Here is an 18,105-nt window from a genome sequence, read left to right on the forward strand (position 1 = left end):
TATTTCATTCTTTTTTACAGCTCAGTAGCATTCTGTCGTATATATGTACCACACCTTTATCCATTCATCTGTTGAGGGACATCTAGGTTGTTTCCATGTCTTCGCTATTGTTAATAGTGATGCTATGAACATAAGGGTCCCTGTATCTTTTCGAATTACAATTGTTTCTGGATATATGCCCAGGAGTGGGATTGCTGGATCACATGGCAACTCTATTTTTAGTTTTTTGAGGAACCTACATACTGTTTTCCACAGTGGCTGCAGCAATTTACATTCCTACCAACAACACAGGAGGGTTCCCTTTTCTCCACACCCTCTCCAGCATTTGTTTCTTGCAGACTTTTTAATGATGGCCATTCTGACTGATGTGAGGTTGCACCTCACTGTAGTTTTGATTTGCATTTCTCTAATAATTAATGATGATAAACATCTTTTCATGTGTTTATTGGCCATTTGTATGTCTTCTTTGAAGAAATGTCTATTTAGGTCTTCTGCCCATATTTTGATTGGGTTGTTTTTTTGTTATTGAATTGTATGAGCCATTTGTATATTTTGGAAATTAAGCCCTTGTCAGTGGCATCATTTGCAAATATTTTCTCAAAGCTTGTAAGTTTGATTAGGTCCCATTGGTTTATTTTTGCTTTTATTTCTACTGCCTTGGGAGACTGACCTAAGAAAACATTGCTACGATTTATGTCTGAGAATGTTATTCCTATGTTCTCTTCTAGGAGTTTTATGGTGTCATGTCTTACATTTAAGTCTTTAAGCCATTTTGAGTTTATTTTTGTGTATGGTGTGAGGGTGTGTTCTAACTTCATGGATTTACATGTGGCTGTCCAACTCCCAGCACCACTTGCTGAAGAGACTGTCTTTTCCCCATTGTGTATTCTTGCCTCCTCTGTCAAAGATTAATCGACCACAGGTGTGTGGGTTTATTTTGGGGCCCTCTATTCTGTTCCACTGATCCATATGTCTGTTTTTGTGCCAATACCACGCTGTTTTGATTACTGTAGTTTTGCAGTATTATCTGAAGTCTGGGAGGGTTATGTCTCCTACTTTGTTCTTTTTCCTCAGGATTGCTTTGGCAATTCTGGGTCTTTTATGGTTCCATATAAACTTTAGGCTTATTTGTTCTAGTTCTGTGAAAAATGTCATGGGCAATTTGATAGGGATCGCATTAAATCTGTAGATTGCTTTGAGCAGTATGGCCATCTTAACAATATTAATTCTTCCAATCCAAGAGCATGGGATATCTTTCCATTTCTTTGAATCATCTTCAATTTCCTTTATTCATGTTTTATAGTTCTCAGCATATAAGTCTTTCATCTCCTTGGTCAGGTTTATTCTTATGTATTTTTTGGATGCAATTTTAAAAGGGATTTTCTTTTTACATTCCCTTTCTGATATTTCTTCGTTCGTGTAAAGAAATACAACCGATTTCTGTATGTTAATCTTGTATCCTGCTACCTTCCTGAATGCAATTATCAGTTCTGATAGTTTTTGTGTGGAGTCTTTATGGTTTTCAACATATAGTATCATGTCATCTGCATACAATGACAATTTTATCTCTTCCCTACCAATATGGATATCTTTTATTTCTTTTTCTTGTCTGATTGCTGTGGCTAGGACTTCCAATACTATGTTGAATAGAGGTGGTGAGAGTGGGCATCCTTGTCTTGTTCCAGATTTTAGCGGGAAGGCTTTCAGCTTTTTACTGTTGAGTACTGTATTGGCTGTGGGTTTGTCATAAATAGCTTTTATTATGTTGAGATAATATTCCCTCTATACCCACTTTCATAAGAGTTTTTATCATGAATGGATGTTGAATTTTATCAAATGCTTTTTCTGCATCTAATGAGAGGAACATGTAGTTTTTGTCTGTTATTGATGTGGTGTATCACACTGACTGACTTGCATATGTTGAACCATCCTTGTGACACTGGGATAAATCCAACTTGGTCATGGTGTATGATCTTTTTTATATGTTGTTGGATTCATTTTGCTAGTATTTTGTTGAGAATTTTCGCATCTATATTCATCAAAGACATTGGCCTGTAATTTTCTTTTTTGGTGGTGTCTTTGTCTGGTTTTGGTATCAGGGTGACGGTGGGAGTGTTCCCTCCTCTTCAATCTTTTGGAAGAGTTTGAGAAGGATTGGTATAAGTTCTTCTCTGTATGTTTGGTAGAATTCTCCTGTGAAGCCATCTGGTCCTGGACTTTTGTTTGTAGGGAATTTTTTTTATAACAGATTCTATTTCACTTCTAGAGATCAGTCTATTCAAATTATCTATATCTTCTTGATTCAGTTTTGGTAGGCTGTGTGTTTATAGAAATGTGTCCATTTCTTCTAAGTTGCCCAATTTGTTGGCATATAATTGTTTATAGTATTCTCTTATGGTTTTTTTGTGTTTCTGCAGTTATCAGTTGTGCTTTCTCATCTTTCATTTCTTATTTTATTTGTTTGGGTCCTCTCTCTTTTCTTTTTGGTGAGCCTGGCCAGAGGTTTGTCAATTTTGTTTACCCTTTCAAAGAAACAGCTCTTGATTTTATTGATTTTTTCTATTGTTTTTTAATCTCTATTTTATTTATTTCCTCTCTGATCTTTACTATTTCCTTTCTTCTGCTGACTTTAGGTTTTGTTTGTTCTTCTTTTTCTAATTCTTTTAGGTGGTGGGTTAGTTTGCTTATTTGAGATTTTTCTTGTTTCTTGAAGAAGGTGTGTATCACCGTGAACTTCCCTCTGAGAACTGTTTTTGCTGCATCCCATAGAATTTCACTGTCATTTGTCTCAAGGTATATTTTTAGTTTTCTCTTTGATTTCATCGTTGACCCATTGGTTTTTTTTAGTAATTGAATTTTTTTTTCTCTTTTCTTTTTGACTGAAAAGAGAAAAAAATTGCAATTGACTTTTTTTCTCTTTTCTTTTTCTGTGGTTAATTTCTAGTTTCATGCAATTGTGGTCAGAAAAGATGCTTGGAATAATTTCTGTACTCTTAAATTTGTTGAGGCTTGTTTTGTACCCTAGAGTGTGGTCAATTCTATAGAATATTCCATGTGCACTTAAAAAGAATGTGTATTCTAGGGGGTTTTTTTGGATGTATTGTCCTGAAAATATCAATTAGGTCTAACTGTTATATTATATCATTTAGGATCCCTGTTGCCCTAGTGATTTTTTTGTCTGTAAGATCTGTCCATTGGTGTGAGTGGTATGTTAAAGTCTCCTACCATTGATGTATTCCCATCAATTTTTCCCTTTTTGTCTGTTAGTATTTGTTTTATGTATTTGGGTACATATATGTTGATGAGTGTAATATCATCTTCTTGTATTGATCCTTTTATCATTATATAGTGTCCTCCTTCATCTTTCTTTATGGCCTTTGTTTTAAAGTCTGTTTTGTCTGACATGAGTATTGCTACAACTGCTTTCTTGTCATTTCCGTTTGCGTGAATTATCTTTTTCCACACCCTCACTTTCAATCTATATGTGTCCTTTGTCCTAAAGTGGGTCTCTTGTAGGCAGCATATTGTAGGCTCTTGGTTTTTTATTCAATCTGCCACTTGATGACTTTTGATTGGAGCATTTAGTCCATTGACTTTTAAGGTAATTATTGATAGATATGTATTTATTGCCACTTTAAACCTTGTTTTCCTGTTGATTCTGTATTTCTTCTTTGTTCCTTTCTTTTTCTTTTTGTTTTTCCTTTTGTGCTTTAATGATTTCTTTTATATTATGCTTGTGTTCTCTTCTTTTTGGTTTTTATGAATCTACTGTATGTTTTTGATTTGTGGTTACCCTGTTTTTGAAGTATGTTAATGCCTTCCTATATCTACTTTCTTTAGACTGGTAGTCAAATAGGCTCAAACACATTCTGAAAAAAAAAATCAACATGTTCTTACTCTCCTCCCCTACACTGTATGATTTTGATGTCCTATTTTGCATCTTCATGTTTATTCTTTTGCTGTTCATTGTGCTTATCATCACTTTCACAGAAAAATCTTTTTTATTTTATTTTTTAAAATCTGTGTATTGCTCTCTTCTTCAGCACGGCCTATGGAAGTGGCAGCCATCTCCTACTCGGCATGATGGCTGCCCTCAGACTCCTCATAAAGCCCAAGGTTGTCAAAAAGAGGACCAAGAAGGTCATCCAGCACCAGTCAGATCAATATGTCAAAATTAAGCAGAACTGTCTGGAGCCTGTGCTCCGCAACAGGAGAGGGCGCGATGGTGAGAGGCCCGCGCACCGCGATGAAGAGTGGCCCCCACTTGCTGCAACTAGAGAAAGCCCTCGCACAGAAACAAAGACCCAACACAAGCCATAAATAAATAAACAAAGAAATAAAAATTTAAAAAAAAATTAAGCAGAACTGACAGAAATCCAGAAGCACTGACAACAGGATGCACAGGAGGTTCAAGGGCCAGATCTTGATGCCCAACATTGGTTATGGGAGCAACAAGAAAACAAAGCACATGCTGCCCAGCAGCATCTGGAAGTTCCTGGTCCACAGCATCAAGGAGCTTGAAGTGCCGCTGTTGTGCAACAAATCTTACTGTGCTGAGATTGCTCACAACATCTCCTCCAAGAACCACAAAGCCATTGTGGAAAGAGCATCCCAGCTGGCTATCACAGTCACCAATCCCAACACCAGGCTATGCAGCAAAGAAAATGAATAGATTGCTCGTGGGCACATTGTGTTTGTGTTAATAAAACCATGAAACTTGGCCAAAAAAAAAAAATCTGTGTACTGATTTATTTAAGTAATTTACTTTCCAATTGTGATTTTCTCTTTCCTATAGATTCTTGCTTCTTTTCTATTTAGAGAAGACCTTTCAATATTTCCTTTAGAACAGGTTTAATATTGCTGTATTCTTTTAGCTTTTGCTTGTCTGAGAAATTCTTTCTCTCTCCTATTTTAAATGATAATCTTGCAGGGTAGAGTTTCCTACACTGCAGATTTTTCCCTTCAGGACTTTGAATATATCTTGCCACTCCCTCCTGGCTTGCAACATTTCTGTAGAGAAATCAGCTGATAGTCTTATGGGGGTTCCCTTGTAATTAACTCCTTGTTTTCCTCTTGCTGCCTTTAGAGTCCTCTCTTTATCTTTCACTTTTGCCATTTTAAATATAGTATATCTTGGTGTAGGTCTGTTTGGGTTCATCATGTTTGGGACCCTCTGTGCTTCCTGTACCTGGATGTTTCCTTCTTTAGGTTTGGGGGGTTTTCAGCCATAATTTCTTCAAATACATTTTTGATTCCCTTTTCTCTTTCTTCTCCTTCTGGGATCCTTATTATGTGTAGACTGGCGTGCTTTATATTATCCCATAGGTCTCTTATATTGCTTTCATTTTTTTTTCATTTGGCTTTCTGTCTGCTGTTCTGATTGGGTGATTTCCATTATTCTAACTTGCAGATCACTTATTCGTTCTTCTACATTATTCAATCTGCTACTTATTACCTTAAACTCAGCTTTCGTCTCAGCAAGTAAGTCTTTTAATTTGTCTTGGTTCCTCTTTATAGTTCCTGGTCCTTTTTACAGTAATCTGCATTTCTATCAATAGCCCTTCTTAATTCCTTCAGTATTTTCAGTATCTCCTTTTTAAACTCGGTGTCTATTAGACTGAAGAGGTCTGTTTCATTATTTGTTCTTTCAGGGGAATTCTCTTGATCTTTTATTTGGGAGTGGTTCCTCTCATTCTTCATTTTACTTATATTTCTCTTACTCTATGAGTTTAGTAGAAACAATTATCTACTGTGGTCTTGGAGGGCTATTTTTATGTAGAAGTGTCCCTGTGTAGCTTGTGTGGGTTTAATATTTTTGGTGCAAGGGCTGTTTTTTAGTATGGATGGCTGCCGCATCTTTCCTCAGTGTCTGCTGGCTGTTATCCCATTGATGGGGGTATGACTGATGTTGTGGTGAACGGAGCAGGTGCTGGATGTTGAACAGGGCCTCCTTTTTGCTCTGTGTTGTTACAGCCCTGCTGGGGGCAGGGTCTGTTCCCTAGTTGTTGGCATAGAAGCCCCCAGATCCATTTCTAAGCTGCAGTGTGACGTAGGCAGGATTGGAGCACTCCCACTGGAAGAGAAGCCACTGAGTATTCCTCCACCGGAGCTGTCCATCGGGGAGTGCACTCTGTGGTGTCACCTGTCACCCATTGTGTGAGCACACAAAGTACAATGTTGTGCACACTACCCTCGGCCCCACCTCCACTGTGGGAATGCAGGCTATCAGCCCTGGTGCCCCTCAGGCACTGTGATCACAAAGCCACCAGCACAGATCCATAGGCGTCAATCCACTGAAATCAGGTACCAGGACCACAGCAGTTGCGTACCTTGACCTGCCATGGGAGCTAGGGAAGCAGCCCAGACTCTGGCCCCACCTCCACGTGCATGCACCCACAAAGCCCACAGCTGCTAAGGTCAGACCCGTCCCAGCCATAGGAGCACCCGTTTTCCACTCGGATGTCCCACAGGCACTGAGTTTACAAAGCAAGCGGCGGTGCTGTGGATCACATGCCATGGGGGGAAGGCTCTGCTTTCAGCCCCGCCTCCGCATGTGGGCAACCTGCTGGTGCTTGCATGCTCCCAGAGCTCGTAGAGATGGCAATGAGAAAGAGGCTGCTATGGCAAGCCCCACCCCCCACTTCACTCATGCATTAACAACGGGGTTTCAATGGTGGCACACACTGGCCGTAAGCATGCCAAAAGTGAGGCTGCAATGGCGGGTCCTGCCCTTCTCTTCGAGTGCCTCTTAACAATGGCACTTCACTTCTATGGTGGGCCAGGCTTCTTCCACATACACTCCTGGTTGCAGCCCTTACCACACTCCAGGCCCTTCAGGCTGTTTCCGCAGGGCTAACCCCAGTCCTCTCCCCAGGTCTGTCCTCTGAAGCCCGAGTTTTAGCAACCGGCCCTCGCATGTATTACTAGCAGGTCCATGTCTCGGACTGGGGACTGCAGCAAGGTAGCACGGATCCTCTGTGCAGGTCTCTCTCTGTTCTGCCTGCTGCAAACCAGCTTCTACGCTCCCCTCCAAGCCTCTGAAGCTCCCTTTCTGTCCCAGGTGATCTCCCCACCAGTGCTGGGGCTTCTCAGGGTACGAGAACCTTTCCTCTTTCATAGCTCTCTCCCAGGGGCATAGGTCCTATCCTGCTTGCTTCCTTTTTTTTTTTTTTCTTCCATCCTACCCGGTTACATGGAGATCTTCCTCGCACTTCTGCGTGTCTGAGATTTTCTGCCAGAATTAAATAGGTATTCTGTGATAACTGTTCCCCATGTAGATGTATTCATTATGTATTTGTGGGAAAAGGTGAGCTCTACATCGTTCTATTCCACCATCTTGATTCGAGCCTCTGCAATTCTTCCTCAGAGGTGAGAAGGGAAGGAGGGAGGGTTGTTGGGCCAGACTAACAATAGTGGTGGTTTGGGGGGGAAAGGTGGGAATTGAACTGTATAACCAACAACTCGTCTTAACCATCTCATTCCTGGACTATACTGGTCTCACTCCCTCTGGTCTCTTCTCCCTCCAATCCATTTTGCAAGGACAGCCAGATTATTCTCCACTACTTAATCCCTCGTCTCTCCTACCCCAAACAAAGCCTTTAATGGCAACCCACTGCACTGAAAGTAAAGTCCAAACTTTGAAGCTTATAATTCAGTACTTTTTTAAAATTTATTTTATTTTTGGCTGTGTTAGGTCTTTGTTGCTATGCACGGGCTTTCTCTAGTTGCAACAAGCGGGGGCTACTCTTCATAGCAGTGCGTGGGCTTCTCATTGCAGAGGCATCTCTTGTTGCAGAGCACGGGCTCTAGGTACGCGGGCTTCAGTAGTTGCATCGTGTGGGCTCAGTAGCTGTGGCTCGCAGGCTCTAGAGCGCAGGCTCAGTAGTTGTGGCACACGGGCTTAGCTGCTCCATGGCATGTGGGATCTCCCCGGACCAGGGATCGAACCTGTGTCCCCTGCATTGGCAGATGGATTCTTAACCACTGCACCACCAAGGAAGTCCCTAATTCAGTACTTTTAATGAAATGATCACAAGCTAACTTTCCAACCTTATTTTCTACTCTTCCTTAATGCGTACTCAACTACAATCAGCCAAATGGATACTGACCACTTCCCTAGTCCCATATTTCAACTTTTCATCATTATGTTTTGCTTTCATTCCAGAATTCCCTACATATTCCACCTTGGTTACCTATCCTTTCAGGCAATTCCTCTTTCTTCATGATGCCTTCTCTTTATGCTTAGGCTTCCCTGAACATACACAGCTCTTAGTTTATCTTTTCAAGTAGGCATGTTTACTCACAAAGTGGTTGGTGGACTCCTTAAAGACAAGGATGGTGCAAAGGCATCTATTTCCCTTCAGGGGACCTAGGAGAGTGCTATGTGTATGCTCATTTGACGTTAGGTACAGTTGGCAAGGGACAGTTTGTCATACTACCTAGAACAGATTCAGTGCCTTAACCTTTAAAAAACCATGGTCCCTTTTGATAAACATAAAAATCTTAAGTAGTGGGTATCCACATACGAAAGAATGAAGCTGGACCCCCTACCTCACACCATATACAAAAATTAACTTAAAATGGATCACAGACATGTTTAGACATAAGGGCTAAAAAACCTACAAAACTCTTACAGAAAAACATAAAAGTAAATATTGGTGACCTTAGATAAGGCAATGTTTCTTAGATATGACACAAAGCACAATCAACAAAAGGAAAAATAGATAAATTAGACTTCATCAAACTTAAAGTCTTTTGTGCTTCAAAGAACACAATTAAGAAAATGAAAAGATAATCCACATAATGGGAGAAAATATTTGCAAGTCATATATCTGATAAGAGACTTGAACCCAAGATACATAAAAACCTTTACAATTCAACAATAAGAAGAAAAATACATACATGTGGAGACTAAACAACATGCTACTAAAAAACCAATGAGTCAAAAAATAAATCAAAGAGAAAAACAGAAAATACCTCAAGACAAACGATAATGTAAACACAACTTTCCAAAAATCTACAGAGGATGTAGAAAAGGCAGTTCTAAGAGGAAAGTTTATAGCAATATAGGTATACCTCAAGAAATAAAAATATCTCAAATAAACAACCTAACCTTCCATGTAAAGGAATTAGAAGAACTTCCCTGGTGGTCCAGTGGGTAAGAATCCGTGCTCCCAATGCAGGGGGCTGGGGTTTGATCCCTGTCAGGGAACTAGATCCCACATGCATGCCACAACTAAGAGTTCACATACTGCAACTAAGAAGCCTGTGTGCCACAACTAAGAAGCCCACATGTTGCTACTAAGAAGCCTGCATGCCACAACTAAGAGTTCACATGCCACAACTAAGAAGTCCGCATGCCACAAATAAGATGTCCGCATGCCAGAACTAAAGATCCCACATACCACAATGAAGATCCCACATGCCACAACTAAGACCCAGCACAGCCAAAATAAATAAATAAAATAAATAATAAATTTAAAGTACTGTCATTTTAAAAAAAGGAATTAGAAAAAGAAAAACAAACAAAGCCCAAAGTTAGCAGATGGAAAGAAAAAAATAAGTATCAGAGTGAAAACAAATATAATAGAGACCAAAAAACAATAGAAAAGATCAATGAAACCAAGAACTGTTTTTTTGAAAAGGTAAATAAAATTGATAAACCTTTAGCCAGGCTCATCAAGGAAAAAAAAGAGAGAAGACCCAAATAAACAAAATAAGAAATGAAAGAGGAGAAATAACAACTGCTATCACAGAGATACAAAAAAATCATAAGAGAATATTACGAACAGTTACATGCCAACAAATTGAACAACCTAGAAGAAATGGTCAAATTTCTAGAAAAATACAACTTTCAAAGACTAAATCAAGAAGAAATAGACAATCTGAACAGACCAATCACTACCTGTGAAATGGAAACTCCAATTTTAAAAACTTCCAGAAAGCAAAAGACATGACTGAATGGCTTCACAGAAGAATTGTACCAAACATACAATGAAGAGTTAATACCTAACCTTCTCAAACTATTCTGAAAAATTTTTAAGATGGGAGAACACTCCCAAATGCATTCTATGAGGCCACCACTACCCTAGTACCAAAATGAGTCAGGATGGAGGTGTGGGAAGACTCCAAGTTAGTGTCTCCCCACAACTAGGGCACCTGCCAGCCGCTGGTGGGAAACCCTGATGCCCAAGGAGACGGGAGGAACCCCCAAGTGAAATGGTGGGACTGAGCGGGGAAGAGAAGTGGAGGCCAGACAGGATCAGCACCCTTGAGGCCGGGAGATCAGAAGAGGCAGGCGGGAAGAGCCTTCCAGGAGGAGTGGGAAAGCAGCGGAGGGCAACTGCCCCACCCACTTGGGCCCAGGGAGCCTGCTGAGCTCCCAGGGTGGTCTCCTGCCCTCCAAGGCTCCCCTTCCCCATGGCTGCATTGGTACTGGGGGCATAGGGGGGGACACCAGGGAGATCAGGAGAGGCAGGCAGGAGGGGTCCTCTGAGAGGAGTGGGAGAGGAGCAGAGGGCATTTGCCCCACCTATTCGAGCCCAGGAAGCCTCCTGGACTCCCAGGTGAGGTCCCCCACCCTCTGAGACCAGGGGTGGTGGGCAAGCCTGAGCCCCTTCTTTTTGTGTTGAGGCTAAGCCCTGCCCCCCACAGCCCCCAGGGCCTTTTCCAGCCCTGTGGATCCTGAGTATAGGCCATGCCCACCACCCAAACCTTGCCCTTGCTTAGGCCCCGCTCTCCACAGCTAAGGCCTCCCCCCACCTTTTTTCTTTTTTCTTTTTTTTTTCCCTCCTCTTCTTCACTATTGTGGTACAGTTGTAAATTCTGGTTGTTTATTTATCTACATTTTTATTTTTATATTCTTTCTCATATATCTGTTAGTTTACTAGTTTAATGCTATTTTTTACTTTGTTATGGTTCTCTTTTTTTTTTTTTGCAACCCCATGTGGCTTGCAGTATCTTGGTTCACGAGCCGGGGGTCAGGCCGAAGCTCCTGCAGTGGGAGCTCCGAGTCCGAACCACTGGACTAACAGAGAACCTCAGTCCCCAGGGAATATTCATTGGAGTGAGGTCTCACGGAGGTCCTCATCTCAGCACCAAGACCCACCTCTACTCAACAGCCTACAAATTCCAGTGCTGAAAGCCTCAGGCCAAACAATCACCAAGACAGGAACACAATCCCACGCATTAAAAAAAGAGAAAAAAATGAGACAGCAAAAAAATATGTCACAGATGAAGGAACAAGGTAAAAACCTACAAAACTAAACAAATGAAGAGGAAATAGGCAATCTACCTGAAAGAGAATTCATTGTAATGATAGTAAAGATGATCCAGAATCTCAGAAATAGAATGGAGGCATGGATTGAGAAAATAAAAAAATGTTTAACAAAGATCTAGAAGAACTAAAGAACAAACAAATAACTGAAATGAAAAATACACTAGACAGAATCAATGACACAATAACTGAGGCAGAAGAACTAATAAGTGAGCTGGAAAACAAAATGGTGCAAATAACTGCCAAGGAGCAGAATAAAGAAAAAAGAATGAAAAGAATTGAAGACAATCTCAGAGATCTCTGGGACAACACTAAACGCACCAACGTTTGAATTATAGGGGTCCCAGAAGATGAAGAGAAAAAGAAAGGGTCTGAGAAAATATCTGAAAAGATTATAGGTGAAAACTTCCCAAACATGGGAAAGGAAATAGTCACCCAAGTCCAGGAAGTGCAGAGAGTCCCATACAGGATAAACCCTAAGAAAAACACACCAAGACACATATTACTCAAACTAACAAAAATTAAATTCAAAGAAAAAATATTAAAAGCAGCAAGAGAAAAACAAAAAATAACATACAAAGTAATCCCCGTAAGGTTATCAGCTGATTTTTCAGCAGAAACTCTGCAGGCCAGAAGGGAGTGGCAGGATATACTTAAAGTGATGAAACAGAAAAACCTACAACCAACATTACTCTACCCAGCAAGGATCTAATTGAGATTCAACAGAGAAATCAAAAGCTTTTCAGACAAGCAAAAGCTAAGAGAATTCAGCACCACCAAACCAGCCTTACAACAAATGCTAAAGAAACTTCTCTAGGTGGGAACACAAGAGAACAAAATGACCCACAAAAACAAACCCCAAACAATTAAGAAAATGGTAATCAGAACATACATATCGATAATAACCTTGAATGTAAATGGATTAAATGTCCCAACCAAAAGACACAGACTGGCTGAATGGATACAAAAACAAGACCCATATATATGCTGTCTACAAGAGACCCACTTCAGACCTAGGGACACACACAGACTGAAAGTGAAGAGATGGAAAAAGATATTCCATGCAAATGGAAATCAAAAGAAAGCTGGAGTAGCAATACTCGTATCAGACAAAATAGACTTTAAAATAAAGACTGTTACAAGAGATAAGGAGGGACACCACATACTGATCAAAGGATCAATCCAAGAAGAAGAGTTAACAATTATAAATATTTATGCACCCAACACACAAGCACCTCAGTACATAAGGCAACTGCTAACAGCTATAAAAGAGGAAATCGACAGTAACACAATAATAGTGGGGGACTTTAACACCTCACTTACACCAATGGACAGACCATCCAAACAGAAAATTAATAAGGAAACACAAGTTTTAAATGACACAACAGACCAGATAGATTTAATTGATACTTACAGGACATTCCATCCAAAAACAGCAGATTACACTTTCTTCTCAAGTGCGCACGGAACATTCTCCAGGATAGATCACATCTTGGGTCACAAATCAAGCCTCAGTAAATTTAAGAAAATTCAAATCATATCAAGCATCTTTTCTGACCACAACGTTATGAGATTAGAAATCAATTACAGGGAAAAAACATAAAAAACACAAACACATGGAGGCTAAACAATACGTTACTAAATAACCAAGAGATCACTGAAGAAATCAAAAAGGAAATCAAAAAATACCTACAGACAAATTACAACGAAAACATGACGATCCAAAACCTATGGGATGCAGCAAAAGCAGTTCTAAGAATGAAGTTTATAGCAATACAAGTCTACCTCAAGAAACAAGAAAAATCTCAAATAAACAATCTAACCCTACACTTAAAACAAGTAGAGAAAGAAGAACGAGGAAAACCCAAAGTCAATAGAAGGAAAGAAATCATAAAGATCAGAGCAGAAATAAATGAAACAGAAACAAAGAAAACAATAGCAAAGATCAATAAAACTAAAAGCTGGTTCTTTGAGAAGATAAACAATATTGATAAACCATTAGCCAGACTCCTCAAGAAAAAGAGGGAGAGGACTCAAATCAATAAAATTACAAATGAAAAAGGAGAACTCACAAATGACACCGCAGAAATACAAAGGATTATAGGAGACTACTACAAACAACTATATGCCAATCAAGTGGACAACCACGAAGAAATGGACAAATTCTTGGAAAGGTACAATTTTCCAAGACTGAACTAGGAAGAATTAGAAAATATAAACAGACCTATCACAAGTAATGAAATTGAAACTATAATTAAAAATCTTCCAACCAACAAAACTCCAGGACCAGATGGCTTCACAGGTGAATTCTATCAAACATTTAGAGAAGCACTAACACCCATCCTTCTCAAACTCTTCCAAAAAATTGCAGAGGGAGAAATACTCTCAAATTCATTCTACAAAGCCACCATCACCCTGATACCTAAACCAGAAAAAATATCACAAAAAAAGAAAATTGTAGACCAATATCACTGATGAACATAGATGCAAAAATCCAGAACAAAATACTAGCAAACAGAATCCAACAACACATTAAAAGGATCATACACCATGATCAAGTGAGATTTATCCCAGGGATGCGAGGATTCTTCAATATACGCAAATCAATCAATGCGATACACCATATTAACAAATTAAGGAATAAAAACCATATGATCACCTCAATAGATGCAGAAAAAGCTTTTGACAAAATTCAACACCCATTTATGATAAAAACTCTCCAGAAAATGGGCATAGAGGGAAACTACCTCAACATAATAAAGGCCATATACAACAAACCCACAGCAAGCATCATCCTCAATGGTGAAGAACTGAAAGCATTTCCACTAAGATCAGGAACAAGACAAGGATGTCCACTCTTGCCACTATTATTCAACATAGTTTTGGAAGTCCTAGCCATGGCAATCAGAGAAGACAAAGAAATAAAAGGAATCCAAATTGGAAAAGAAGGAGTAAAACTGTCACTGTTTGCAGATGACATGATACTATACCAGAAAATCCTAAAGATGTCACCAGAAAACTACTAGAACTAATAAATGAATTTGGTAAGGTTGTAGGATACAAAATTAATGCACAGAAATCTCTGGCATTCCTATACATCAACAACATAAAATCAGAAAGAGAAATTAAGGAAACAATCCCACTTACCATCGCAACAAAAAGAATAAAATACCTAGGAATCAACCTGCCCTAGGAGGCAAAAGACCTGTACTCAGAAAACTATAAAACACTGATGAAAGAAATCAAAGATGACAAAAACAGATGGAAAAATATACCATGTTCTTGGATTGGAAGAATCAATATTGTGAAAATGACTATACTACCCAAAGCAATCTACGGTATCAATGCAATCCCTATCAAACTACCAATGGCATTCTTCACAGAATTAGAACAAAAAACTTTACAACTCATATGGAAACACAAAAAACCCCAAATAGCCAAAGCAATCTTGAGAAAGAAAAATGCAGTTGGAGGAATCAGGCTCACCCACTTCAAACTATACCACAAAGCTACAGTAATCAAGACAGTATGGTACTGGCACAAAAACAGTATAGATCAATGGTACAGGATAGAATGCCCAGAGATAAACCCACGCACATATGGGCACCTAATTTACGACAAAGGAGGCAAGAACATACAGTGGAGAAAAGACAGCCTCTTCAATAAGTGGTGCTGCGAAAACTGGACAGTTACATGTAAAAGAATGAAATTAGAACACTCTCTAACACCATACACAAAAATAAACTTCAAATGGATTAAAGACCTGAATGTAAGACCAGACACTATAAAACTCTTAGAGGAAAACATAAGAAAAACATTCTTTGACGTAAACCACAGCAAGATCTTTTTTGACCCACCTCCTAGAGCAACGGAAATAAAAACAAAAATAAACAAACGGTATTTAATTAAACTTCAAAGCTTTTGCACAGTAAAGGAAACCATAAACAAGACAAAAAGACAACCCTCAGAATGGGAGAAAATACTGCAAATCAGACAAAGGATTAATCTCAAAAACATACAAACAGCTCATGGAGCTCAATATCAAAAAAGCAAACAATCCAATTAAAAAATGGGCAGAAGACCTAAATAGACATTTCACCAAGGAAGACATACAGATGGCCAAGAGGCACATGAAAAGATACTCAACATCACTAATCATTAGAGAAATGCAAATCAAAACTATAATGAGGTATCACCTCACACTGGTCAGAATGGCCACTATCAAAAAATGTAGAAACAATAAATGCTGGAAAGACTGTGGTGAAACAGAACCCTCTTGCACTGTTGGTGGGAATGTAAATTGATACAACCACTATGGAAGACAGTATGGAGGTCCTTAAAAAACTAAAAATAGAACTACCATATGACCCAGCAATCCCACTACTGGGCATATACCCTGAGAAAACCATACTTCAAAAAGAGACAAGTACCACAATGTTCACTGCAGCACTATTTACAATAGCCAGGACATGGAACCAACCTAAATGTCCATCAAAAGATGAATGGATAAAGAAGAGGTGGCACATATATACAATGAAATATTACTCAGCCATAAAAAGAAATGAAGTTGAGTTATTTGTAGTGAGGTGGATGGACCTACAGTCTGGCATACAGAGTGAAGTAAGAAAGAGAAAAACAAATACTGCATGCTAACACATATATATGGAACCTAAAAAAAAAAATGATACTGATGAACCTAGTTGCAGGGCAGAAATAAAGAGGTAGATGTAGAGAACAGACTTGAGGACACGGGGTGGGAGGGGGAAGCTGGGGCGAAGTGAGAGTAGCATCGACATATATACATTACCAAATGTAAAACAGTTAGCTAGTGGGAAGCAGCAGTATAGCACAGGGAGATCGGCTTGGTGCTTTGCGATAACCTAGAAGGGTGGGATAGGGAGGATGGTAGGGAGGCTCAAGAGGGTGGGGATATGGGGACATATGTATGCATATGGCTGATTCACTTTGGTGTACAAAAGAAACTAACACAGTATTGTGAAGCAATTATACTCCAATAAATATCTATTAAAATTTTTTTAAAAAGCAAAAAAAAATGAGTCAAAGACACTACAAAAAGAGAAAATTACAGGCCAATAACTCTGATGACTATAGATGCAAAAATTCTCAACAAAATTTTAGCAAACCCAATTCAAAAATACATTAAAAGGATCATATACCATGATCAAGTGGGACTTATCCCAGAGATGCAAGGATGGTTCAGTATCTGCAAATCAATCAATGTGATCTACCACATTCATAAAACATGAATAAAAATCACATGGTCATCTCAAAAGACACAGAAAAAGCACCTGATAAAATTCAACATGCATTCATGATAAAAACTCTCGTCAAAGTTGGTAATGAGGAACATATCTCAACATAATAAAGGTCGTTTACAACAAACCCACAGCTAACATCATACTCAACAGTGAAAAGCTTAAAGCATTTCCTCTAAGATCAGGAAAAAGACAAGGATGACCACTCACGCCACTTTTATTCAACACAGTTTTGGAGGTCCTAGCCACAGCAGTCAGAGAAGAAAAAGAAACAAACGGCATCTAAATTGGAAAGGAAGAAGTAAAACTGTCACTATTTGCATATGACATGATACTCTATATAGAAAACCCTAAATTCTCCACCAAAAAACTATTAGAACTAATAAATGAATTCAGTAAAGTTGCAGGATACAAGATTAATATACAAAAATCTGTTGCTTTTCCATACATTAATAATGAACTATCAGAAAGAGAAAGCAAGAAAACAAGCCTGTTTTAAATCCTATTCAAAATCGTATTAAAAAAACCTAGGAATAACTGTAACCTCAGAGGTGAAAAACCTATACTCTGAAAACTATAAAACATGAATGAAAGAATTTGAAGATAATAAATGGAAATGGAAAGACATCCCATGTTCCTGGATTAGAAGAATATTGTTAAAATGTCCACACTACACAAAGCAATCTACAGACTTAATGCAATCTCTCTCAAAATACCAATGGCATTTTCCACAGAACTAGAACAAATCATACTAAAATTTATATGTAACAGCAAAAGACCCCAATTTGCCAATGCAATCTTGAGAAAAAAGAACAAAGCTGGACATATCACATGCCCTGACTTCAGAGTATACTACAAAACTACAGTAATCAAAACAGCATGGTGCTGGCACAAAAACAGATAATTAGATCAATGGAACAGAACAAAGAGCCCAGAAATAAACACACACACTTACGGTCAATTAATCTATGACAAAGGAGGCAAGACTATACAATGGAGAAAAGATGGTCTCTTCAATAAGTGGTGCTGGGACAACTGGACAGCTACATGTAAAAGAATGAAATTAGAACATTTTCTCACACCATATATAAAAATAAACTCAAAATGGATTAAAGATCTAAATGTAAGACCTGAAATGATCAAACTCCTATAACACAGCATAGGCAGAACACTTTTTGGCATAAATCATAGCAATAATTTTTTGGATCTGTCTCCAAAGGCAAAAGAAACAAAAGCAAAGATAAACAAAGGGGACCTAATTAAACTTAAAAGCTTTTGCACAGCAAAGGAAACCGTCGTCAAAACGGAAAGACAACCTACAGAATATCTGCAAATGATGCAACCAACAAGGGGTTTTTATGCAAAATATACAAACAGCTCATACAACTCAGTATCAAAAAACCAAAAAGTCCGATTAAAAAATGGGCAGAAGATCTGAATTTTTCAAAATTCAGATATTTTTCCAAAGAAGACATACAGATGGTCAACAGGCATACAAATAGACACTCAACATCACTAATCATCAGAGAAATGCAAATCAAAACCACAATGAGT

The 18,105-nt window shown here is 38.8% G+C and overlaps 2 protein-coding genes across 4 annotated transcripts in view; one reads left to right on the forward strand and one right to left on the reverse strand.

The window, feature by feature from the left end:
- The window catches only part of LOC103001493 (ankyrin repeat domain-containing protein 45), a 151,247-nt gene that overhangs the window by 97,045 nt on the left and 36,097 nt on the right, over nt 1-18,105 (reverse strand). The window contains exon 6 of one of the 3 annotated variants that reach the window (XM_057527701.1): nt 7,766-7,956. The exons of the other annotated variants lie outside the window; for them this stretch is intronic. Coding sequence (XP_057383684.1) covers nt 7,901-7,956 — 56 coding nt within the window. The 3' untranslated portion in view covers nt 7,766-7,900. Of the gene's footprint in view, nt 1-7,765; nt 7,957-18,105 lie in introns of those variants that run through there. 3 annotated transcript variants of the gene reach the window in all.
- LOC103001222 (60S ribosomal protein L32-like) lies at nt 4,084-4,672 on the forward strand. The gene is made up of 2 exons (XM_007165339.1): nt 4,084-4,197; nt 4,373-4,672. Exons 1-2 carry the CDS (start codon nt 4,084-4,086, stop codon nt 4,670-4,672), a joined length of 414 nt encoding a protein of 137 aa, XP_007165401.1.

Source organism: Balaenoptera acutorostrata, chromosome 1 (genome assembly GCF_949987535.1).
Source record: "Balaenoptera acutorostrata chromosome 1, mBalAcu1.1, whole genome shotgun sequence".
NCBI classification, from domain to species: domain Eukaryota; kingdom Metazoa; phylum Chordata; class Mammalia; order Artiodactyla; family Balaenopteridae; genus Balaenoptera; species Balaenoptera acutorostrata.